Source organism: Ochlerotatus camptorhynchus, unplaced genomic scaffold (genome assembly GCF_037179485.1).
Source record: "Ochlerotatus camptorhynchus isolate MF236.1 unplaced genomic scaffold, CSIRO-AGI_Acam_v1.1 ptg000220l, whole genome shotgun sequence".
Taxonomy (NCBI): Eukaryota; Metazoa; Arthropoda; class Insecta; order Diptera; family Culicidae; genus Ochlerotatus; species Ochlerotatus camptorhynchus.
The window spans coordinates 3,934,089-3,961,107 of NW_027040710.1; the positions used below are offsets into that span (position 1 = coordinate 3,934,089).

Sequence of the window (27,019 nt, forward strand, 5' to 3'; positions counted from 1 at the left end):
TTTTTGACAAAAATCTAAGGAAGAAACTGATTTTCTTGGATTTTTGATAATTTTTCCCAATATTTTAAGAAAAATAAAAACGTACCGAAAATATTTTTTTATTTTTGGGCCGGTGAGCTTCTCCTTAAGGAAGTCGATAGGAATCTGACCTGGGCCCCGGTCAAGGCAAAAGTGAGCAGCCGCCCAGGATGGAAGTCTTTCACGTTGGCCCCTTGCACCGCTGGTGGTGCACAGGACCCTTAAGTAAGTAAGTAAGTATCTGCTTTTATAAACAAAGATTCAAACGTCAATTTGTCGAAACTATTAGCTTGCCCACGAAAACGAATATCATCATCAGGTAGAATTAAATATCCCCAACACTATGGTGGTGTTAGTTTGCGTGGCAAGTGACTTGAAAAAAATTGTATGAATTAAACAAATGAATCGAGATCTCGGACAAACAATCCCATTCTCCGGTAATAACAGAATGTTTAAGATCCAAAGACTCAAAACAAAGACTCGTATAAATATTTATCTTAATCCACTCAGAAGATAAAACATAAAACCAAAGAAATTACCTGAAGAGGTGTTTGATTTACCACAATTAGATTTTAATTGACATTAATAATCAGTACATTGACCAAACAAAGTGAGTAATGGCACTATAACCATAAGCCATATAGGGCTAGGACAAGAGTTAGATCTCACACGCCAAAAAATCGTTCCGACTGGCAAGCGGAAAAAATGTCATGACATTTCTAAACTGTTTTCTGCCAGCAACAGAAAACAAATTTATGTCGTGTAGAATTTTGCTGATTTCTGGCTAATTACTGCATTTATTTGATGTTTATTTCATGGAATTAAAAGATAAGAATGAAGACTGACCACTCATAAGCATTGATGTTAAAATTATGCGTAAATAAGGGAGTTGGTAATTTACTGTCACACGCAAGCCTGCAGCTAAAATTTCATTACAATAAACTGTTTGGAAAAATCAGGCTGCGAGATTTTATTTATTCTCTATCTCCGCTGTTCGCTTGGAATGTAGTTATAAACGGCCACCCGTGTGCTGGCTGTTTTGTTTCGCTCTGGACGATGGTTTTTCAAAAAATGTACTGTTGCCACCTCTGCCCTAGACATTGCATGGGAGGGAAGGTGAGCAAGCACTGATGCGGCTAGTATCGGTGAGGATGTGATCAGTGCTTGTTAAGATGATGATGAAGGTGGTGGCAGCTGCGTTCATGGTGACCAAAGATCAGTTGAATTAATGAGCTGAAAGTGGGACAGATCCCAGCACTGATAAAAAATCCGTTCCGAAATTCGTCAACCTCACGATTTTCTGAACAAGTCAATTTTTCGTTTACAAAAGTACACCATGAATAAAAATCATGAAATCGTGAACATTGTTCCGCGAACTAAACGTAACGCCTGCACTACGTTGCACCATTGCAAGTCATAGAAATATGATCTTCTTGTGGTAAACGTGATTAAAGTTCATGAGTTGTGCATAATATCATGAACCTCTTCTCGAAAATGGAAACATGGTTCATAAACTGTAAAACGTCAACATTGAAATAATTTTCAATGTGTTGACTGAACAGCATGGAAGTGGAAGGAACCTGAAAACGACGGATGACTTGGCTGGAACAACCGGACAATGCAGGTTTCACCCATACCCCAAATTGGCAGCAGGTGGCAGGTGGACACACTTTCAGCTCATCAATTCATCGGATGAACGCAGCTACCACCACCTTCACCATCATCATGACAAGCAACAAGCATTGATCACATCCCCACCGATGCTGACATCCCCTCCCATGCTATTACTAGGGCCAGAACTAGCGGCTAACATACCCTCCGCCTCTGGGGCAATCTTCACAGTTTCCTCCACAACTGGTACCGCTTTATCGCTTAGAAACAGGACGTTCACTGGTTCACCCTTTCCTTCGCGCATGATGAACTCCAGCACTATTCTGACGATACGGCTCAGCTAAATGCCCTAGTAAGCAACACACTACACAGCAAAATTTTTTTTTTAATATTACATCCAAGAGGTTGCACTTCAATCATGTCGAAAATCTCATGTAATTTTTATGGTCACAAAAATAAACAAATGCAGTAAAAGCAGCGTAAAGTTCCAAATCGGGTCCTGATAAGCCTTCCAAAATTTGAACTCATTTGGTAAGAAACTGACTTGGCACAAACCATTTGAATTTTGCATCGATATAACTATGGGAAATCCAAACTTTTTATTAATTATCTTTAGTCTTTTTCCATATTGCACTGTTTAAACTTTCAATACCTATTCTTATGGAAATTTTTCTCAGCTACAGCTATGCGGGAATATAGTTTTTGAGTCAAACGTCAATTAAAACAGTTATTAATTCTAGATAGAGCTGGAATTAGGGCGTAACAGCTTTTGTAAACAATGACTTCTTTCGATGATTTCTCGAAAGACATGACCCTCCCTGGCAATTATTGTTTAAGAGATTGATAATCTTATGGCATGATCAAGCAGCTGTTTTGTGGGCAACACTGTTTTCTGCAGTGTGACATAGTAGCCATGATTTTTGTGCTCTATTCTATGTGCCACAAACACCAATATTGCCTGCAGAACAGGTGGTTGAGCATTCTATCGAAAATTAGTCTTAAACAAAGTTGTAGCTGAGAAAATTTCCTACGAGCACAGTTATCATTTTTTCAAGCTACACACTACTAAAAAGTCATGTAAATTTCGGTTCCCTGAGACCGACAAATGTAAGCGAGCCTTTTGACATAAGAATCAGTTGAAAGAAACGTGAAAATCAATTCAATCAAACGTTCGCTTCGTCGACTAGCTGATGTTTCGGTTTGAGAACATATAATTTTACATGAAATGTTTGTTTACGTTCTATGATTTACGTCCAATATGGATTACATCTCGTGTAAAAGTAGTTATTTCTAAGTGTGTAAGTGAAATGGTAAATGGTTAGATGGATATGTACAAAAAATATGGTTTTCCCATAGTAATTTCCATACAAACTTTAAATGATTCGTGCCATGCCAATGTCTTTCCAAATGTATTCAAATTTTGGAAAATTAATCAGGACCCGATCAGGAACCGTTTGACCACGGTGGAGCGAAAATGTCAAATTTGGTCTAATGCACTGTATGATAGTTCTTTTTGGCAAGTAATTACACCATATTTTCTACACGATTTAAGTGCATCCATTTTGATGTGATAGGGTAGAGAACTACTTCGGCCTAATCGCCCATTTTGGGCCTATCGAGCAGAAAACTTCAAATAAATCCATGATTTCAGAGCTAACAAGTCAATTATGCGGTTGGTAGGATACTTTAGTAAATAAGCTGCCGAACGAAGTCAATGAAAACGCGTGATATGAAGGTTTGCACCCATTATTCCCAAAAACAAAAGAAGTGCTCCGAGCGAATCATGTTTTATCTTCATCCGATAAGCCGAAGCGAATTTATTGGCGTTTCAATGGCGTTTCAATACCTTAAGCCGAGTTTAGAATCCGTAGGCCGAGTTTGGCGTCAAGAAGCAGTGTTAGACTTTTGACAATATCTCAACAATTGGTTTTTCTTCATCAAATCTTACGGTACCTGCGGAAAGGTAAATAAATTTGAAAGCCATCAATAATAGTAACATTCCGTTTGGTGCTAAACTGCGCTTGGCCGGAAATGGGGTAGTTAACTCTATTAAAATTAATTGTTTGCTGTGTATTCTCGACGAATACGAGCACTCAGTAGGAAAAAATTTGACAACAATCTGTAAATGACAGCTGCAGCTTTGCATGAGATTCAAGTTCACGATTGCAGGAACGAAAATCACAATGATGGGTTCATGGTATCACGAAATTACGAATTTATTTTGTATTTTGCTTAGCAGGCGTAAACTAAGTTCACGGATTTGAGATTAAGTTCATGAAAATTTTACTTACTCGATCCCGTTTATGAGAACTAAGTCATGAATTCGAAAGAACTAATAGTTCAGCTTATCGGGATTTTTTGTTTACGAATCTTGGAACGTTTTTTTTTGCATGTAGCATCGTGTTTAAGTCCTTGATTTAAACAGACCCGATGTTTCTGAATCATCTTGCCCCTTAAATGCTACACAGTAGGCCTGGTCTGATCGTTCTGATAAAATTTTCCGCATCTCTGATGTGCAACATATATCGAATAGACAAGAAAAATAATGTAGGTATATATACCATTTTCAGGGATGCTTTCATAAACATGCTGTGTTGGTGTTAGATTAGAAAATATAAGATTATATAATCACTACATTGGCCGAACAAAATATTTGACATGGAGGGCAATCTAAATCCAATTTTTTTTTTTTTAGTATTTTATAGTCACTTTAACACTCTCTTTAACATGATCTACATGATCTCTTTTGCCCTTATGACATTCAGCCTAGTGGCGTTCATCCTAATGGCCCATCATTATAAAAACAAATAGCGAGACAAACAGATATCGAACTTTTCGCAGATGCTATTTATTGAATACAACACAGTTATTCATGTACATTAATTTATAAATTTGTGGATTATTCAACTTGCTCATATTGTGGAAATATGCCAAAAAAAAAATAATATCTGACCGGAAACTTTCTCGAGCTTGGTTGGATTGCCTGATAATAATTAAAAATTTGCACAAGTTTTTATTTATCTATTCTAGTAGATAAACTTCAAGATCGGATTTGAGGAGGGCAACGGGATAATTTACCCGGAGGTGGACCAAATATTTGTAGTATTATTTTATTTTCTGCTATAGCAAATAATTTTCAATTTACGTACAATCATAAAGTTTAGTTCTCATCTAATTATATACGTTGGTCAGCCAATATATCTGAGCTTGTTGGTCACCAAATGTTGAGTTGAGGTAAAAGATCTATCAACAAATAATCTTTGATTAATTGCAAATTAAGGTCATTGAGGACATCGACATATGAGGCATCATAGCCTAGTCAGCAAAGGTACGATATTACCAAGCAGGAAGCGGCGGGTTCGATTCCCGGTCCGGTCGAAGGAATCTTTCGGGTTGGCAATTTTCTCGACTTCCCTGGGCATATAGTATCATTGTGCTTGCCACACAATTTACAAATTAATAAGCTCTCATTCAGAACGCTAAGTTGAGAGCACGCAATAAGCTAATATATGCACTAAGCAATAAGCTTGAAATGCGAAGAAAAAGAAGGAGAAGAGGACATCAACAACTGATGAATAACCACCAAGAATGTTTTGGAGTAATCAATTTTAAAAACCAGTATCTCTGGACTGTCTTGAGATATTGGCCTGGATTTTCTTCCGATAATGAAAAAAACCAGTACAGACTATATTAAGGGCTGAATTGCAGAGCGTGAAAATTGGAAAGGATTTTCGACGGATAGATAAATCCGAACTGTTTGCGTTCGAGCGGGAGTAAGTTCACGATAAAATCCCAGCGTGGAGGGATACCAAATGCCAGCCATATTAAAATTATGAACAAAGAAACTCTGACTTTGGGATATTTCCAGGTTCCACAGAACCACACTAGACGAGAAAACTGTAATTAGTGGTAAAAATAACAAAATTATTAAAACTCTTTTTCAAACAACTTAAATTTTAATAAATAATTTTAGAGCCCCTGAAGAAAGGGTCCCAAAAGGACTGACACGCTGGACAAAAAATAATATAACAATCTTTTGATTTTGTGGAGAATGAAAAGCCATTCACAACACATGTAGAGACTAAAGTAAAAGAAGAAGAAGTATATTGTAATAGTTTTACAAAAATCAGTTGTAATTTTAGAAAGTTGTAATTCTCAATTAAAAAAAAATGCATGATTTTCCAGAGTAACAAAGGGAAAGAGTTAAGAAGATTTATTTCGAAGCATTGCCAGTAGGCATCAATGCTTCATGGATGTTTCCAATTCGCTTTCATGTAGCACTGCATGAAACAGAGAGAATAAACGCAACTCTAAATTGAATACCGTAAAACGGAGGCAAATTGAGCACAAGACAACCAAAAATGTAAATTAATTCTTACATTAAAAAAAAAAAACAAACTTATGGTATTAAAATCAACAGGCTATGATGATACTATCGTTTTGCATGATCATTTATTATATTTAGTGTTTAGATTTTGGACATTTTTTAAATCTCTTGTTATATATTGGGATACTGGGTGAAATATATGAACCCCTCTAATGGCATTCGAAGGACTTTCTATGAGCAATTATTATTAAATTTAGGTTGCTTAAATCTTTTTTTTTAAACGGCGCCGGTGGTGTAGTGGTAAGCGTGATCACCTCTCACCCCAGCAGGCCTGGGTTCAATCCCAGTCGGCGCCGCCGGGATGTTCTGAGGCATAACATCTCTGATCACGTCTTCCTTCGGATGGGAAGTAAAGCCGTTGGTCCCCGGTTCATGAGTTGATGGGTCGATAGGTAGGGTCCAGGTGTGGGAGCTGCCTTCCTGGCACGTCGGTAGCATTGGTGCTCAGCACGGAAAACAAGATCGACGAAAAAAACAAACCAAAGGAAAAACAAAAAAATCTTTTTTTTTATTTGATTTCCGTCGATCTTGTTTTTCGTACTGAGTACCAATGCTACCGACGCCAGGGAAGCAGCTCTCACACCTGGACCCTACATATCGACCCATCAGCATAAATAAATTACTTAAGGTACTAAGCATGTGTAGAAATAAAGTCACATAAATCTTCGTTTAACAATCGTCATTCAATCATCGAATGAAACGAATCAGTATTTGGCCAAAAGGAATTCGACCAAACGGCATTCGGCCAAATGACCCGGATCCATAGTAAATCAGTTATAACCAATGATTTGCGGATAATATTTGATCTTGATCTCACACAAGACACAAGATCTGCCCTTCACCCATTTTTTCATCATTCATATCGATGGATGGTTTTCTTATAGTGGCATTACCATAAGTTGTATCTACACATATATTTTTGAAAACGGTTCTTATGGTTTTATTACCTTAAACTTTGTTTTGGCCAGCGTCAAAACGTTTAGTTTGTTCTTGTGTGTTGATCCAAAACGTTTAAAATTTTCTCAACACAAAGCTTTGAATAAATAGATCAACAAATGTTATCATTGGATTGGTACTGATTCTTCGGATCTTTTTGCAGGTTGGTTTAAAATTGAGTTGAAAAGTTGAAATGCATGTTGAATCAGCATTCAGAAAAACATACTGTTGAGAATTCATGTATGATCACTGGTGTACGCAGCCCTCCAGATCCGCACAGAGAGACGGCTTTTTGATGTTTAATCGGCGCACATTACTGCACCATTTAAATAGAGCAAGAGGGAAATAGATTAGTGGGAAAACTAACCGTCCGTTCATCCATGTGTGCTAGATAGAGAAGGACAACTAAACGTCAAAGAGGTTTATAATCAAACTTTCTCTTTCTCGTTGTTGCCCACTGAACTGTCACACTGGTTGTTTGCAGAATCCATGTTCAATGCAAGTGATGTGTAAAGGTGAAGACAAAAAAAAAATCAATATTAAATTGCAAATGCAAATGCACTGAAATTGTTTTGGATCGAAACAAAAATCGAATGAAAAGGATCGATCCAGTAGATTTTGTCGTGTATGAGATAGATTCAAAAAATCGATTAATCGAACCAAAAGAATCGATCTTTTGTATTTCGATCCTAGATCGCTCATCGCTAGTGTCCACTCCCTAAATTGCCATTCGTAGCTATGTGTAACAAACTTGGCCAAGAAACTGTTCTGAGAAGCAATCCTAAAGTAGAACCTTTCCCTTTCTAAAAAAAAAATCGACATCGCATCCGTTCATTTTGAAACCATTTTTCTGGCTGGTTGTAAAGCTCGTTTTAACACTTCTATACACACACATTCTTAGTTGTAGAAATGAAGTCATAAAATTTAATTAGCTATTTATTCGTCCATCTCGGAGCATTCCCATCCAACGCAACCACCGCTGGAATTCTCTTCTGCTTGGTAAAAAGGATCGTGCCGCCCACTCACACTGCTGGCTGAACCGTTGGGAGTATAATAAAGCGGCTCCAGACAAAAGTGTTAATTTCGTATGTGCGCAGAGAGGCAATTAATTTTTATGTTTCACATTTAGCACCGGAACTGGAACCCCGGACTGGGCAGCATCGCCATTTGGTTGGTTGGTAGTTGAAACACCGCGTACGGGTGCGGGTCCTCAATGACCCAAGGGAGCAGGTCCCTCCGGGACTTGCTTGAAGTGTATGTAGTATCGTTTTGCTACTTGTTCATTCCTGTCAAGATGGTTTCTAGGGTTTAGCCATATTAGGGAATAAAGGTATTTTTGTAAGGGAAAATCGTAATACGAGAGAACCACCCTAGCTATATAAGCATACTCTTCAATGGTGTTTCCATATTGTCCTTCCAGTGGAAATCAGTGTCCCGTCACGTGTGGTTTCGTGACAGGGGTGAAAAATCACGCCTTTCAACGTTGCTGGCCTTTTGAAGTGCAGTCCAACCTATTCTCTTAATGAGATAGCAGCAGCAACTATATTGCTATCGACTATCACTTTGGTCAACACGGGTGGAACCACCATCACCACCGTGGACGGAGGTCCCACTGATTGCATCGCTATTTTACTACCGTTTCTACCATAACATAATGGTATTGTAAACGCTTGTGTCACGTATCTCTCGTTGTTGCTTTCGAAAGAGACCGATCTCATGGCTGCTGCTACTGTTGGTAGCTATTATGGGGCTAATTCTGGCTAACAGCGCTTCGTGCGTGTTAAGGCTTATGTTTACATACTACTTTTATGTTCAAACGTGACTTCGGTATCAGCTGATGTAATTTTTCATCAAGCTTTCTTTCGATCCTGAGGACAACGAATGTCAAAGCATGTATAATCTTGTGTCCTCACCCTGAAATAGACCTTACCGCTCCAAAGATTCACAGTTTAGTACTTCGATTACTTTCTTAACGATAGGATTCAGGTTTCTTAAGAATTGGTCTTATTATTAGTCATTCGGACGTGTTGCAATCCCGTAAATATTTTATTTGCGTTCTCTGAACATCCTCTGAACTCATATACACTGAGTAATCGAAAATCCACTACAATTCATTAATTGTGATTGTTTAGTCACTACTAATTCATAGTCAAAGAATGTGATTCAAGTTGATGGATGAAATTAAGGTTTGTACCAGTAGATAATTACATGACTGAAGCACCTTTTGAGAACGATAGATGTGTGCGCTCATAAACAAAGGCATCTTCAAGCGGTTTCCACAAATGTATGTCCAAAAAAAAAACTTCCCATCCCACTCACCTCTCATAGTCCGGCAGTGGCAGCGTGGGAGCATTCGACACGGCCGCATAGTCGGTGATGGCTTCCTTGGTGATTTCGGACGCCTGCCGCCAGACACCACCTCCGGGATCGATCCATACGCCGTTCGGATTCAACGGCAGTGTCGGGAATTTGCGCACCGTTCCGATTGCGTGATTTCCTGCAAAATACGAAAAAAGGGAGTAATCGTGAGCATTCGTTTATAGCACAGGTCGAAAAACATTTCAATCATTGCCTTTCATTGTTGGATGGCTGGGCTGACAATTCTCCCCGGCAATAAAACACGTAATATTTCCTTGCCAAGTTGAGCGAATCTCGGCGCGGAAAAAAAGGCAGAGCAATCCCACTTGGCAACTGGAACAGCGGGAAATTTATTCGATTTGCTTGCATGCCAGAGGACGGGATTCGTTCGCTAGGCGAAGTACGTGACGACCTGGGAAAGCCTCCCAGGTAATATTCGGTACCTATGGGGAGGTGCAGAAAATATTCGCACGCACCTTCGGCGGGAGCCGGTGTCGTGCCTTGGGAATGGTCTAAACGGTGCGTGAATATCTTGTTTTCCATAGGAAATCGTTGGAATGTGGTTGGAGTTTTTGAATTCTTCATGAGAAACATAAAGGGCACCCATCCCGCTACGGGTACAACAGTGAGAGATTAGAAGGAAGTTTTGCAATTTCAGCCGACAGGCAGAAAAGCAATAATTCTCGAACGTCATGACAGGCGTTGAAACTGAATCATAAATCTAGGGAAAGAGCTTTACGGCTGAGGCTACAAGACCCTTTGACGGTGCAAATCGAGTTGTTATTGGGACGAATGCGTGAAACAAGAAACGACACGCAAGCCGTTCTATTTCCTGTGATATTCCGTTTAGGACTTTAGGGAGGTGAAAATGATTTTTTATTTTTTCTATACTGTACTTTTTTCAAATTAGGTTTGCTGAATTTTGAATGATTTCGTTAAAAATTCCAGTCTTAAGTTTTCTCCAAACCAATACATTATCATTTTTCATAATCCTATAGACAATAGCAAAACGATATGAGGGAGGGGTTAGTATTGGCGATTGTCTACGATAAATAATTTTTTTTTTAAAATGGTATAGATGATTGTCTGCGCAGGGAGCAAGTCTAAAAACTCTCAAAAAATTATGAATAGCCCATTGGAACTACCAACAACTCATTCTAGATTACTCTTAAATTTTCAGAATTTATTTAAAATTGTTAGGTTAGGTTGTTTTAGTAAAGCAACTTTCAGCCATTGGCTGATATGTCTCTCTTTATTTTGAATTATTGTCAAGATTCCTTTAGATTTCTACTCACAACTACAATGCACAGTGATCTAAAGCCGAAACAAGTGCCTGATTGAGATTTGAGTGGAGAAAATTTCTGGAATTTGGAAGATCTAACTTTTGAAGCTTTTTGTTTTTTTATTAGCCCTCCTAGAAGTGAGATTCAAAATGATTTTTTTTTTAAACTGAGCTTTTCCACGCCAAAAGACAAACAGATGGTCAGGCTAGATACTGCCTCAAAAATAGATTTCAATTTGACAGTAACGTGACGTATAACTGGCTCTGATAAACCCAACGAATGAGACAGACAAAATTTTAAAAACTTAATGTAAAGTGAGGATTACATCGGGGCTGTGGTGCGAGAAAAAGGTAAAGCTCCACCGTAGGAGACAGTGCCCGCGTCCGGCGGAGAAACCACGACGGCAGAAAAAATAGAAAGGTGAGGCAAACCCGATTAGTGCAGCCACCGACGGGGGGCTAGATTTTATTATACAAGTGGGCGTCCTTCCGAAAGGCGATCAACACAGCCAACGGACATACAAATTTCGTCCATCTGAACACCCCCCAAATCGCGATTAGAGCCATATTTACGGAGATAAATCGATTTAAAGGTTTGGGAAGTCCACCGGGCGACAAATAAAAGATTTTGAAATATTTTATACTAGGAAATTCGGGTATAAATCGATTTAAAGGTTTGGGAAGTCCACCGGCCCACAAATAAAGGATTTTGAAATATTTTATACTAGGAAATCTGGGTATAAAAATTTCGACCATCTGAAAACCCCCCAAATCGCGATTAGAGCCATATTTACGGAGATAAATCGATTTAAAGGTTTGAGAAGTCCACCGGCCGACAAATAAAGGATTTTGAAACAATTTTACACTAGAAAATCCGGGTATAAAAATTTCGACCATCTGAACACCCCCCAAATCGCGATTAGAGCCATATTTACGGAGATAAATCGATTTAAACGTTTGGGAAATCCACCGGCCGACAATAAAGGATTTTGAAACAATTTACACTAGGAAATTCGGGTATAAATCGATTTAAAGGTTTGGGAAGTCCACCGGCCCACAAATAAAGGATTTTGAAATATTTTATACTAGGGTATCTAGGGAAATCTGGGTATAAAAATTTCGACCATCTGAAAACCCCCCAAATCGCGATTAGAGCCATATTTACGGAGATAAATCGATTTAAAGGTTTGAGAAGTCCACCGGCCGACAAATAAAGGATTTTGAAACAATTTTACACTAGAAAATCCGGGTATAAAAATTTCGACCATCTGAACACCCCCCAAATCGCGATTAGAGCCATATTTACGGAGATAAATCGATTTAAACGTTTGGGAAATCCACCGGCCGACAATAAAGGATTTTGAAACAATTTACACTAGGAAATTCGGGTATAAATCGATTTAAAGGTTTGGGAAGTCCACCGGCCCACAAATAAAGGATTTTGAAATATTTTATACTAGGGTATCTAGGGAAATCTGGGTATAAAAATTTCGACCATCTGAAAACCCCCCAAATCGCGATTAGAGCCATATTTACGGAGATAAATCGATTTAAAGGTTTGAGAAGTCCACCGGCCGACAAATAAAGGATTTTGAAACAATTTTACACTAGAAAATCCGGGTATAAAAATTTCGACCATCTGAACACCCCCCAAATCGCGATTAGAGCCATATTTACAGAGATAAATCGATTTAAAGGTTTGGGAAGTCCACCGGCCCACAAATAAAGGATTTTGAAATATTTTATACTAGGAAATCTGGGTACACAAATTTCAACCATCTGAACACCCCTCAAATCGTGATTAGAGCCATATTTACGGAGATAAATCGATTTAAAGGTTTGGGAAGTCCACCGGCTCACAAATAAAGGATTTTGAAATATTTTATACAAGGAAATCTGGGTATAAAAATTTCGACCATCTGAACACCCCCCAAATCGCGATTACAGCCATATTTACGGAGATAAATCGATTTAAAGGTTTGAGAAGTCCACCGGCCGACAAATAAAGGATTTTGAAACAATTTTACACTAGGAAATCCGGGTATAAAAATTTCGACCATCTGAACACCCCCCAAATCGTGATTAGAGCCATATTTACGGAGATAAATCGATTTAATGGTTTGGGAAGTCCACCGGCTAACAAATAAAGGATTTGGAAATATTTTATACAAGGCAATCCGGGTTTAAAAATTTTGACCATCTTAACACCCATCAAATTGCGATTAGAGTCATATTTACGAAGATAAATCGATTTAAAGGTTTGAGAAATCAACCGGCCGACAAATAAAGGATTTTGAAACAGTTTTACACTAGGAAATCCGGGTATAAAAATTTCGACCATCTGAACACCCCCCAAATCGTGATTAGAGCCATATTTACGGAGATAAATCGATATAAAGGATTGGGAAGTCCACCGGTAGACAAATAAAGAATTTTGAAATATTTTATTCAAGGCAATCCGGGTATAAAAATTTCGACCATCTGAACACCCCCCAAATCACGATTAGAGCCATATTTACGAAGATAAATCGATTTAAAGGTTTGAGAAATCCACCGGCCGACAAATAAAGGATTTTGAAACAATTTACACTAGGAAATCCAGGTATAAAAATTTCGACCATCTTAACACCCGCCAAATCGCGATTAGAGCCATATTTACGGAGATAAATCGATTTAAAGTTTTGGGAAGTCCACCGGCTAACAAATAAAGGATTTGGAAATATTTTATACAAGGCAATCCGGGTTTAAAAATTTTGACCATCTTAACACCCATCAAATTGCGATTAGAGTCATATTTACGAAGATAAATCGATTTAAAGGTTTGAGAAATCAACCGGCCGACAAATAAAGGATTTTGAAACAGTTTTACACTAGGAAATCCGGGTATAAAAATTTCGACTATCTGAACACCCCCCAAATCGCGATTAGAGCCATATTTACGAAGATAAATCGATTTAAAGGTTTGGGAAGTCCATCGGCCCACAAATAAAGGATTTTGAAATATTTTATACTAGGAAATCTGGGTACACAAATTTCGACCATCTGAACACCCCTCAAATCGTGATTAGAGCCATATTTACGGAGATAAATCGATTTAAAGGTTTGGGAAGTCCACCGGCTCACAAATAAAGGATTTTGAAATATTTTATACAAGGAAATCTGGGTATAAAAATTTCGACCATCTGAACACCCCCCAAATCGCGATTACAGCCATATTTACGGAGATAAATCGATTTAAAGGTTTGAGAAGTCCACCGGCCGACAAATAAAAGATTTTGAAATATTTTATACTAGGAAATCCGGGTATAAAAATTTCGACCATCTGAACATCCCCCAAATCGCGATTAGAGCCATATTTACGGAGATAAATCGATTTAAAGGTTTGGGAAATCCACCGGCCGACAATTAAAGGATTTTGAAATATTTTACACAAGGAAATCTGGGTATAAAAATTTCGACCATCTGAACACCCCCCAAATCGCGATTAGAGCTATATTTACGGAGATAAATCGATTTAAAGGTTTGGGAAATCCACCGGCCGACAATTAAAATATTATGAAATATTTTACACAAGGAAATCTGGGTATAAAAATTTCGACCATCTGAACACCCCCCAAATCGCGATTACAGCCATATTTACGGAGATAAATCGATTTAAAGTTTTGGAAATCCACCGGCCGACAAATAAAGGATTTTGAAAAATTTGATTCAAGGAAATCCGGGTATAAAAATTTCGACCATCTGAACACCCCCCAAATCGCGATTAGATCCATATTTGCCGAGATAAATCAATTTGAAGTTTTGGGAAGTCCACCGGCCGACAAATAAAGGATTTTGAAATATTTTATACTAGGAAATCCGGGTATAAAAATTTCGATCATCTGAACACCCCCCAAATCGCGATTAGAGCCATTTTTACGGAGATAAATCGATTTAAAGGTTTGCGAAATCCACCGGCCGGCTAATAAAGGAATTTGAAAAATTTGGTTCTAGGAAATCCGGGTATAAAAATTTCGACCATCTGAACACCCCCCAAATCGCGATTAGATCCATATTTGCCGAGATAAATCAATTTGAAGTTTTGGGAAGTCCACCGGCCGACAAATAAAGGATTTTAAAATATTTATACTAGGAAATCCGGGTATAAAAATTTCGACCATCTGAACACCCCCCAAATCGCGATTAGAGCCATATTTACGGAGATAAATCGATTTAAAGGTTTGAGAAGTCCACCGGCCGACAAATAAAAGATATTGAAATATTTTATACTAGGAAATCCGGGTATAAAAATTTCGACCATCTGAACATCCCCCAAATCGCGATTAGAGCCATATTTACGGAGATAAATCGATTTAAAGGTTTGGGAAATCCACCGGCCGACAATTAAAGGATTTTGAAATATTTTACACAAGGAAATCTGGGTACACAAATTTCGACCATCTGAACACCCCCCAAATCGCGATTACAGCCATATTTACGGAGATAAATCGATTTAAAGGTTTGAGAAGTCCACCGGCCGACAAATAAAAGATTTTGAAATATTTTATACTAGGAAATCTGGGAACACAAATTTCGACCATCTGAATACCCGCCAAATCGTGATTAGAGCCATATTTACGGAGATAAATCGATTTAAAGGTTTGAGAAGTCCACCGGCCGACAAATAAAGGATTTTGAAACAATTTTACACTAGGAAATCCGGGTACACAAATTTCGACCATCTGAACACCCCCCAAATCGCGATTAGAGCCATATTTACGAAGATAAATCGATTTAAAAGTTTGGGAAGTCCATCGGCCCACAAATAAAGGATTTTGAAATATTTTATACTAGGAAATCTGGGAACACAAATTTCGACCATCTGAACACCCCCCAAATCGCGATTAGAGCCATATTTACGGAGATAAATCGATTTAAAGGTTTGAGAAGTCCACCGGCCGACAAATAAAGAATATTGAAATATTTTATACTAGGTAATCGGGGTATAAAAATTTCGACCATCTGAACACCCCCCAAATCGCGATTAGAGCCATATTTACGGAGATAAATCGATTTAAAGGTTTGAGAAGTCCACCGGCCGACAAATAAAGGATTTTGAAACAATTTTACACTAGGAAATCCGGGTATAAAAATTTCGACCATCTGAATACCCGCCAAATCGTGATTAGAGCCATATTTACGGAGATAAATCGATTTAAAGGTTTGAGAAGTCCACCGGCCGACAAATAAAGGATTTTGAAACAATTTTACACTAGGAAATCCGGGTACACAAATTTCGACCATCTGAACACCCCCCAAATCGCGATTAGAGCCATATTTACGGAGATAAATCGATTTAAAGGTTTGAGAAGTCCACCGGCCGACAAATAAAAGATTTTGAAATATTTTATACTAGGAAATCCGGGTATAAAAATTTCGACCATCTGAACATCCCCCAAATCGCGATTAGAGCCATATTTACGGAGATAAATCGATTTAAAGGTTTGGGAAATCCACCGGCCGACAATTAAAGGATTTTGAAATATTTTACACAAGGAAATCTGGGTACACAAATTTCGACCATCTGAACACCCCCCAAATCGCGATTACAGCCATATTTACGGAGATAAATCGATTTAAAGGTTTGAGAAGTCCACCGGCCGACAAATAAAAGATTTTGAAATATTTTATACTAGGAAATCTGGGAACACAAATTTCGACCATCTGAATACCCGCCAAATCGTGATTAGAGCCATATTTACGGAGATAAATCGATTTAAAGGTTTGAGAAGTCCACCGGCCGACAAATAAAGGATTTTGAAACAATTTTACACTAGGAAATCCGGGTACACAAATTTCGACCATCTGAACACCCCCCAAATCGCGATTAGAGCCATATTTACGAAGATAAATCGATTTAAAAGTTTGGGAAGTCCATCGGCCCACAAATAAAGGATTTTGAAATATTTTATACTAGGAAATCTGGGTACACAAATTTCGACCATCTGAACACCCCCCAAATCGCGATTAGAGCCATATTTACGGAGATAAATCGATTTAAAGGTTTGAGAAGTCCACCGGCCGACAAATAAAGAATATTGAAATATTTTATACTAGGTAATCGGGGTATAAAAATTTCGACCATCTGAACACCCCCCAAATCGCGATTAGAGCCATATTTACGGAGATAAATCGATTTAAAGGTTTGAGAAGTCCACCGGCCGACAAATAAAGGATTTTGAAACAATTTTACACTAGGAAATCCGGGTACACAAATTTCGACCATCTGAATACCCGCCAAATCGTGATTAGAGCCATATTTACGGAGATAAATCGATTTAAAGGTTTGAGAAGTCCACCGGCCGACAAATAAAGGATTTTGAAACAATTTTACACTAGGAAATCCGGGTACACAAATTTCGACCATCTGAACACCCCCCAAATCGCGATTAGAGCCATATTTACGAAGATAAATCGATTTAAAAGTTTGGGAAGTCCATCGGCCCACAAATAAAAGATTTTGAAATATTTTATACTAGGAAATCTGGGTACACAAATTTCGACCATCTGAACACCCCCCAAATCGCGATTAGAGCCATATTTACGGAGATAAATCGATTTAAAGGTTTGAGAAGTCCACCGGCCGACAAATAAAGGATTTTGAAACAATTTTACACTAGGAAATCCGGGTATAAAAATTTCGACCATCTGAACACCCCCCAAATCGTGATTAGAGCCATATTTACGTAGATAAATCGATTTAATGGTTTGGGAAGTCCACCGGCCAACAAATAAAGAATTTTGAAATATTTTTACAAGGCAATCCGGGTATACAAATTTCGACCATCTGAACACCCCCCAAATCGCGATTAGAGCCATATTTACGGAGATAAATCGATTTACAGGTTTGGGAAGTCCACCGGCCCACAAATAAAGGATTTTGAAATATTTTATACTAGGAAATCTGGGAACACAAATTTCGACCATCTGAACCATATTTACGTAGATAAATCGATTTAATGGTTTGGGAAGTCCATCGGCCCACAAATAAAGGATTTTGAAATATTTTATACTAGGAAATCTGGGTATAAAAATTTCGACCGGAGATAAATCGATTTAAAAGTTTGGGAAGTCCACCGGCCGACAAATAAAGAATATTGAAATATTTTATACTAGGTAATCGGGGTAAAAAAATTTCGACCATCTGAACACCCCCCAAATCGCGATTAGAGCCATATTTACGAAGATAAATCGATTTAAAGGTTTGAGAAGTCCACCGGCCGACAAATAAAGGATTTTGAAACAATTTTACACTAGGAAATCCGGGTATAAAAATTTCGACCATCTGAACACCCCCCAAATCGCGATTAGAGCCATATTTACGAAGATAAATCGATTTAAAGGTTTGGGAAGTCCATCGGCCCACAAATAAAGGATTTTGAAATATTTTATACTAAGAAATCTGGGTACACAAATTTCGACCATCTGAACACCCCCCAAATCGCGATTAGAGCCATATTTACGGAGATAAATCGATTTAAAGGTTTGAGAAGTCCACCGGCCGACAAATAAAGGATTTTGAAACAATTTTACACTAGGAAATCCGGGTATAAAAATTTCGACCATCTGAACACCCCCCAAATCGCGATTAGAGCCATATTTACGAAGATAAATCGATTTAAAAGTTTGGGAAGTCCACCGGCCGACAAATAAAGAATATTTAAATATTTTATACTAGGTAATCGGGGTATAAAAATTTCGACCATCTGAACACCCCCCAAATCGCGATTAGAGCCATATTTACGAAGATAAATCGATTTAAAGGTTTGAGAAGTCCACCGGCCGACAAATAAAGGATTTTGAAACAATTTTACACTAGGAAATCCGGGTATAAAAATTTCGACCATCTGAACACCCCCCAAATCGCGATTAGAGCCATATTTACGGAGATAAATCGATTTAAAGGTTTGGGAAGTCCACCGGCCGACAAATAAAGGATTTTGAAACAATTTTACACTAGGAAATCCGGGTATAAAAATTTCGACCATCTGAACACCCCCCAAATCGCGATTAGAGCCATATTTACGAAGATAAATCGATTTAAAGGTTTGGGAAGTCCATCGGCCCACAAATAAAGGATTTTGAAATATTTTATACTAGGAAATCTGGGTACACAAATTTCGACCATCTGAACACCCCCCAAATCGCGATTAGAGCCATATTTACGGAGATAAATCGATTTAAAGGTTTGAGAAGTCCACCGGCCGACAAATAAAGGATTTTGAAACAATTTTACACTAGGAAATCCGGGTATAAAAATTTCGACCATCTGAACACCCCGCAAATTACGATTAGAGCCATATTTACGGAGATAAATCGACTTAAAGGTTTGGGAAGTCCACCGGCCGACAAATAAAGGATTAGGAAATCTGGGTAAAAATTTCGACCATCTGAACACCCCCCAAATCGCGATTAGAGCCATATTTACGGAGATAAATCGACTTAAAGGTTTGGGAAGTCCACCGGCCGACAAATAAAGGATTAGGAAATCTGGGTAAAAATTTCGACCATCTGAACACCCCCCAAATCGCGATTAGAGCCATATTTACGGAGATAAATCGATTTAAAAGTTTGGGAAATCCACCGTCCGACAAATAAAGGATTTTGAAATATTTTATACAAGGAAATCCGGGTATAAAAATTTCGTCCATCTGAACACCCCTCAAATCGCGATTAGAGCCATATTTACGGAGATAAATCGATTTAATTGTAGTTTTGGCTGTCCAGCCAGGAGTGTATGGTTTCCTTAATCTTCCTCAGGAAAGTGGTCCGCGACTGGAATCATTCCTGCTGCCATGCTTCCATAATAGTATTCACAATCCAATGCCTGACGTCTAGGAGGTGTACGTTCCTGGTGTAACGGGGACGGAATGTACCAGATCCCGCCAGTCTGTTCGCAGCCTCGTTTCCGGGAACACCGCAGTGTCCGGGGATCCACGTAAAGACGGTTGAAGATGGGGCGTACCGTGTAATGGCTTGTATCCAGGGGTGGCTCGGGGCTTCTGCTTTCAGCGCTTGAATGACGCTGTATGAGGCAGTTAACACGAGGATCAGTTGATCTGCCGGAGTAATGGCTGCGTCTAGAATAGCTGCGGCTTCAGCGGAAAAGACGAAACACTCCTCCGGTAGACTTTGACTCGTTGCAGTGTTCGGTCCTGCCACTCCGAGTCCAACTCCAGCCCGCGACCGCTATCCGTCTGTAAAGCGATGCACGTATCCCGGATAAACCAACCCGAGAAGCTCTGCAACAGAACGTCTCAAAGCTACAGAGTTATCTCCGGCTTGGAATCCACTCTTAATCCACTTATCTATTTTGACGACGTTTGATCACCAACTCTTCTCTCCATGCCAGTGGACCCTGGCCACCGGGGGGAGGTCACGGTTGGCTGCAGTGTGGAGGGCTCTGTTCCTCTCGTTGAGGAGAAAGACCCTTTCGTTTCCGGATGTCTTAGCAGCGAGGACAGCGGCTTTCGTAGCAATGGCTGCAGCAGATCGATAGTGGAAAGGGAGGATTGCGATTTCCACACATACGGCGTCTGCAGGCGTGGAAGGAAGAAGTCTGGATACGATGCGTACGTAGGTATTGTATACCAGAGCGAGGATGTGGTTGACGGATCCCTGGGGCAATCCAGTTTCATCGGGGAACGGATCCGAGCGAGTGTTCCCGACAGTCACCTGGAAGGTACGATAAAGAAAGAAATTCCGTACAAAATGTGTGATGTGACCTTCCAGGTCCCCGCCGATGAGCTGATTGATGACACCAGGTGTCCATGTCCTGCTGAACGCCTTTGAAATATCAAGGGAGACTAACTCCGCATGAAGACCGTTGTCCTGGGTTTCCTTAAGTACTTTCCCGAGGGCTGCAAAGTAAGTGGAGGAACCATGTTCTTGTCGGAACGCACGCTGCCGTTCGTCAAGAAGGCCGTTTGACTCCAGGAACTGCCTAAGACGACGATTTACCATTCTCTCCATCACTTTTGCCACGCAGCAAGTGAGCGCAATCGGCCTAAAGGATGAGGCTTCTTCACTCGCCGTGTTGTTCTTCGGAATGGGCACTAGGGTAGAGCACTACTTCGTCGTAATCGCCCATTTCCGTTCTATCGATCAGAAAAGATCAATAATATCAATGATTTCACCATGCACAAATCAATAATAGGTTTGTTCTGATGCGTTAGTTCATTAGCTACAACATGAATCCTGTTAGAGCGTATTGTATGAATATTTACGCTCATTGTTCTCAAAACAAAAGAAGCGCTTCTAGTGAATCCCCTTTTTCTACGTTTATCCGTAGGACGAAGAAAATCTAATGGTGTTTCAATGCGTTAGGACGGAATTTAAACTCGTAGAACGATTTTAGAATCAAGAAGCAGTGTTAGACTTTAAACAATATCTCAACAATTTGTGACTCTTTATCAAATCCAAGGGTACGTATGGAAAGGTGAATAAATTTAGAAGTCATTTTTGACAGAAGTATTCCATTTTTTGTTCAAACTCATTCAGAAAAGAGAGGTATAGCGCGGGTTGTGCTTAGTAGGACGTAAATTAGATCAAAAATCCTACCAAGCTTTGTTTCCAGAGCTCCGGATAGGAGTCAGTGAGGCATAGATCGTTGAAGAGGGCGAATAGCCCCGCTTTTCAGTTGAGGGATGTCGATTTGTTTTATATTTATTTATCAACAGCTTACTTGCTCTTACTTCCTACAAGGGAGAGGTTTTTTTTAACTCCGGGTATCCAATCTCGTCCGGCCCGGCAAATTTACCACTACTGCTGCCGAGGCCAAACTGAAGCTCCCGGAAGGTAAGAGCTTCGTTGATCTGGAGAGCAGGAACATTGGGTGGAATTCGCAAGCCGCAAATGCTGCTTGTGGAAGGTTTGACGCGCTGGACGAAATCGCTGTCGTAGCCACTGACATCAGACAGGCCGGCAAAATATTTTCCTAATTCGTCGGCGATGTCCTTCGGTTCTGAGATCGAGGTGAGCTTGGATAGTAGGTGGAGTAGTCCGCCGCTTGCCACTCAGAGCGTTGACGCAATTCCACAATTCACTCGACTGTTGGGATTCGTCAATTGAATCCAGGAAATCCAACCATCTAGATCGCTTTGCGTCACGGATCACCTGGCTGCACGAGAGATGGCATTCTCGGTAAAACTTCAGCGCTTCCTCCCTACTAGAGTCGTCTAAGGCGAGAAGTTTAAGCCAGCGTAAAGCTTTGCGTCGCGCTTTCACCGCACATTTGGTATCCTCGTTCCTCCAACGTAGGGCTTTTCGCCCATGTACGCTACCCGTCCTTGGGATAGATACTGTTGCAGTTTCGTAGAGTACTTCTGTGAAGCTGGAGATGTGGTTCGGATCGCGTTTTTGAAGGAGAGTGTCGGATTTCTCCCTGAAGGCGTTCCAGTTGGCTGGCTCGTAGCGCCATCTGGGTCTCCAAGTCGTTGGAGGGGCCGCGCCTACGGAAAGCTGTATGCGGATCGGGTAATGGTCACTACCATGCGGTCGTTACTGATATTCCACTGTGTCCTGTTCGCGATAGATCGACTGGCAGTGGTAATGTCGATCACAAGGTCCTCACTCTCGAAGATGTTCGCCAGGGTAGAACCTCTGGGGTCTGGGCGAGGGCTGCCCCAGTCCGGATGGTGCCCACTGAAGTCACCGACGATGAGCCGCGGTTCCGGAAGCTTGGAAATAGGTAGCTGCACTTAAGTCTCCATCTAAGTTGACTATCGGTCCGCAGGGCAGGTACGCACAGCCGATAGCTAAGTATGCGGCGTTCTTGAGATGAACGCCAACGATTGGTAGGTCGGTTTGGAGGTCAAGAACTTGGTGTGGAATGCTCCTATTTGGATTTGTTTATTAATTTATTTGATAAGGCTCAAACGAATTAACTTTACAGAGCCGATAATTCTTGGTCACTATACAATACATCTTAAAACTATTGTCAAAATGTACAACACAATAAACACTTCATATTCCGCTATCCAAAAAGCCTCCTCCATCAGAACTGGAGCCGCTTCCAGTGGTTTCATTGTATGACAGTTACGCCATCGGGGGTCAGAGCGCTTGCATTGCAGCAATGGACGCAAAACGTGGTCAGCACTCACACACTCATCACGAAATGGTTGCTTTCTAAAGTCGACGACGCATCGACTGAAAGAACTGCTGATAAAGAACAATGAGGAGGACCACACAATGGTTGCTGCCGAGAAAACAGACGATCGTGTGGCACACATCGAGAGTGGCCTGCTTTTGTCGACAGCCGAGTGAACACTGTCTCCAATTTGAATAATTGTGTATTATGTACAATAATTCATATTATGTACAATAATTCATATTATTAGCGTGAGCCATTATGTATGTTGTGTTTAATGGTGTCTTTGTAATATCAAAAATGGTGTCTTTGTAATTTTGACGAATGACGTCTGAGGGCGGGGCAAGGTGGGGCAAGTGCCCCTCCTTTTATAAATAAGATGTTTATTTCCACATTTCCAAATTACAATATAAAATAACTTGTTTTCTTGATAACTTGATTTTAAGGTAAAATAACTTCATTTCATTCTATAAGGACACTGGAAACCTTTTATTGCGTCAATTCCTGTGAGATGGTGTCTGAAAATTGCACCACAAAGGTGCATGAAGGAACAAACTTCAATGAAATTTTTTGGTCAAAAAATTGCACCACAGGGGTGCATACAAAAAAAATTCTGGTGTATTTTTTTTTCAAGGTGGTTCATGGAGGGATAAAAGAATTGAGTAAATTTAAGGTTGAAAAAATTCACCTTCGTGGTGGTAAATCGAAGAGAAAGCTTTTTATTGAATATCTGGTGTAAAAATATCATCAATCATGGAGGGACTAATAAAAATGAAAAACCCTGGTGGAAAAATTTGGAGGTGCACCTTTAACTGAATATTTCTGGTGGAACGTTCGCAAGGCGAGGTTAAATCATTTTTCTGGTGCATAATTTGCATAGTTCTGATGAATGCAAGCTTCATTGAAAATTTATGGTGGAAAATTTGCACCATTCTGGTGCCTGAGAATTGCACCACAAAGGTGCATGGTAAAGCAAACGTCACTGACAATTGTTGTGCATCATTCTGGTGAATGGCGGAGAATGCTTTATTGAAAATTTCTGGTGCAAAATTTGTATCGCTGCAAATGAAATTAACAGAAAATTTCTGGTGGAAAACTTGCACTGGTCTGGTAAACGGATGGGAAAGCATTTCGGAAAATGTTTGGTCTCAAATTTGCATTCTTTTGCTCAATAGAAGAACAAACTTTAATTATAATTTCTGGTGTAAAAAGGCACAAGCTATATTAAAAAAAAAATTGCATCATTCTTATGATTGGAGTGAACCTGCTTTACTGAAAATTTATGCTGAAAAATCTGAAAATAGGGGCAAGTTTTTTTGGTGGAAAACCTGCAACATTCTTATGATAGGAGAAGCAAGCTATATTGAAAATGTGTGGTGGAAAATGGAAAAAGGAAATCTGCACCAATCAGAAGATTGGAGAACAATTTTTATTGAACATTAACGGTGAAACATTTGCATCGTTCTGTTCAATTGAAATTTCTTGTTGTACAATTTTCTGGTGTACAATTTTCTGGTGTACAATTTTCTGGGGGCAAGTTTGTATTCAGAGTTGGTTGGAAATGCTAACATGAAGCTTTAGTGTGATGCTTTATTAGCTAGAGAATGATCTTTAGAAGAGGGTAGGTGGATAGTTCCGTTAGAGTACGGCAGTATGAAAATTGAATAGAAGTTGAAAATGAGCGAAGGGCCATTAATGCGGCAGTTTTTTAAAGATAGTTTGTATTGAAAAATTTTGGTGAAAAGATTCAATCTGCTGCATGAAGGGGTTAGCTGAATTGAAAATTCCTGATGTAAAAATTGCACAGTTCTGGTGAATGGAGGGGCAAGCTTATTGGACATTTCTGGTAGAAAAACTACAATGTTTTGGTAAATGGACGGACAACTTAAACTTGACTTCCGAGAAGAACCTCAAGGGTATTGAATTCTGAAGAGAAGATCCAAAAGAAAAGATTTCTGGGGATGATTCCATGAAAATTATGCGAATAATTTCTAGTCAATCTTGCAGAAAGTTGCAAGATAATTTCGAAAATAATATCGAGTAAATCAAATTTTGAATGAAATTCCAAAGGGATTTTTGGGAAAATTTCAAGGAAATTTCGAGGATAATTTCAAGTTCATTTTGGGAAGAATTTCTAGAGAATACAGAGGAAATTCTTCTGAAACATTAGGGGAATTTCAGTTCCAAGGTGTTCTGAGAAAAAAAATTCAATAATTTTCCGAGAAGAACCTCAAGGATATTGAATTCTAAGGACAGTTCCAAAATATTTCTGGAGAGAATTCAAAGAAAATTCTGCGGATAATTTCTAGTGCATCCTGCAGATAGTTCCAAGATAAAATACCGAGAAAATCAAATCTTGTGTGAACTTCCAAAGGGATTTTAACCAAAATTTCAAGCGAATTCCGAGGATAATTTCTAGCTTATTCCGGGAATAATTTCTGAAACTCTAAAGGAATTTCAGTTCCAAGGTGTTCTGAGAAAAAAAAATCATGAAGAATTGTAAACAAAATTCCAGTGGACTTCTAAGAAGAATTTCAAAAGAGCTCTTCGGAGAGTTCTAAAAAATCCGATATTGAATTCTGAGGACTGTTCCAAAAAAATTCTGGGGAGTATTCCAAGAAATGTCTGCGAATAATTTCTAGTGAATCCTTCAGATAGTTCCAAGATAACTCCGAAAAGAATACTGAGAAAATTAAATTTTGAGTGAAATTTCAAAGGGATTTTGATGAATATTTCAAGGGAGTACTAATAATTTCTAGCTCATTCCGGGAATAATTTCTAGATAATACTGAGGAAATTCTTCTGAAACTCTAAGGGAATTTCAGTTCCAAGGTGTTCTGAGTAAAAGTCAAGAAGAATTCTAAAAATAATTCCAGAGGACTTCTGAGAAGAATTTCAAAAGAGCTCATAGAATTCTAAAAAATTCTAGGAGAATCTAAGGAATTCTCAGGATGGACTTTTTCGCAACTGTACAAAGTTTATAGACAGCTTTTGGATTTCCTAATTGAAAATTAGGTATAAGTTTGCCATTGAACCTTGTCTTACTAAAAATTCGTCTCAGAATCTTCTCTGAAAATTTCAAGTCATTTGTTACCGTGGTTGACATGCTCAATCCATCGCTTAAGTCGTCATTTCGTTAACAATCCTGTACTCGTTTATCAAAATAGTTTTGTGCGCCTTTGATCCAATCGTTATGTATTTTTTAAACCTTTTAATGATCCCATTAGCCTTGGCATTCAGGTCAAAATTTGAAAAAAAAAAATTAAAACTACAATTTTCGCTGAAAATGACCAAGTTTAACCTTCTCGCAACGGTAACAGTAAAGTGACAACAACAACATATAAGGGCTTACAAAAATATTTACTTGAAATAGTCAAAAATTGTAACGATGTCTTCAAAATATACAAAAACGTACTGCGCAAAATTTCAGAAAGGTAACTGAATAAAAGATGATACCAGTACCTTGAAGAATATATTTTCTTTGATTTGTATTTTTAACCTGTAAAGAAGAGCATGCCCCAAAACATTATTACAACGATTCCTACAGGGTTCAGAAATTGGAAGAAATCGACCGAGATGCTGGGCAAACACAATCGCAGTGACACCCATGTTGGAAATATGGAAGCGTGGAAGAATTTCAAAACCAGGAAGGCTATCGACGAAGAACTGGACCACAAAAAAACAGCTATGATTACTGCTAGTGAGGCAAAGCGGCTACAAAATCGCTATATAATGGAACATTTCATCGATATTGTGGACATACTTTGCAAAGGTAGCCGACCACTTTATGGAAGGAGCGGAAAGTGTGCCACCCAGCTACGATCCTGTGCTGGAAAAACACTTGGCGGAAGGTGCAAAAAATTGCCAGTATACAAGTAACCGTATTCAAAATGACATGATTACGTCGTTGCACAATGTAATGTAAAGAGGATGAACTACCACTGAAGCAAAAAATAAATAAAATTAGCTAAATTGAACAGTAGTGAAAAAGTGGGAGGAGGACAGCACCATCTACCACGTACTTGGCAGTACTCCCCATCCCCAGATTAAATGCACCATAAAAAAAATTGCCCCTCTTTAACAAGATTCATGTGCACGCTAGTGTGTCTGAGACAAAGTTGTTGAAAAAATTATAGTGTTTCTGAGAAAAATATACATGATCTTTTTTTTTGTAGTTTTGTAACAGTACAAAACAGTATAAGATCCAAAATTGCTGAATTTTTGCAAAAAATTGATTTATAAGATGCAAATCGGAGAAGGTAGAGTCATTTTTTTTTAAATTTTTATACTATTTGGCCTG

The 27,019-nt window shown here is 39.0% G+C and overlaps 1 protein-coding gene across 1 annotated transcript in view; it reads right to left on the reverse strand.

The window, feature by feature from the left end:
- Nucleotides 1-27,019, reverse strand: part of LOC135703710 (protein sax-3-like) — a 488,202-nt gene that overhangs the window by 9,261 nt on the left and 451,922 nt on the right. Inside the window, exon 10 of the mRNA XM_065224994.1 lies at nt 9,272-9,449. Coding sequence (XP_065081066.1) covers nt 9,272-9,449 — 178 coding nt within the window. The remainder of the gene's footprint in view (nt 1-9,271; nt 9,450-27,019) is intronic.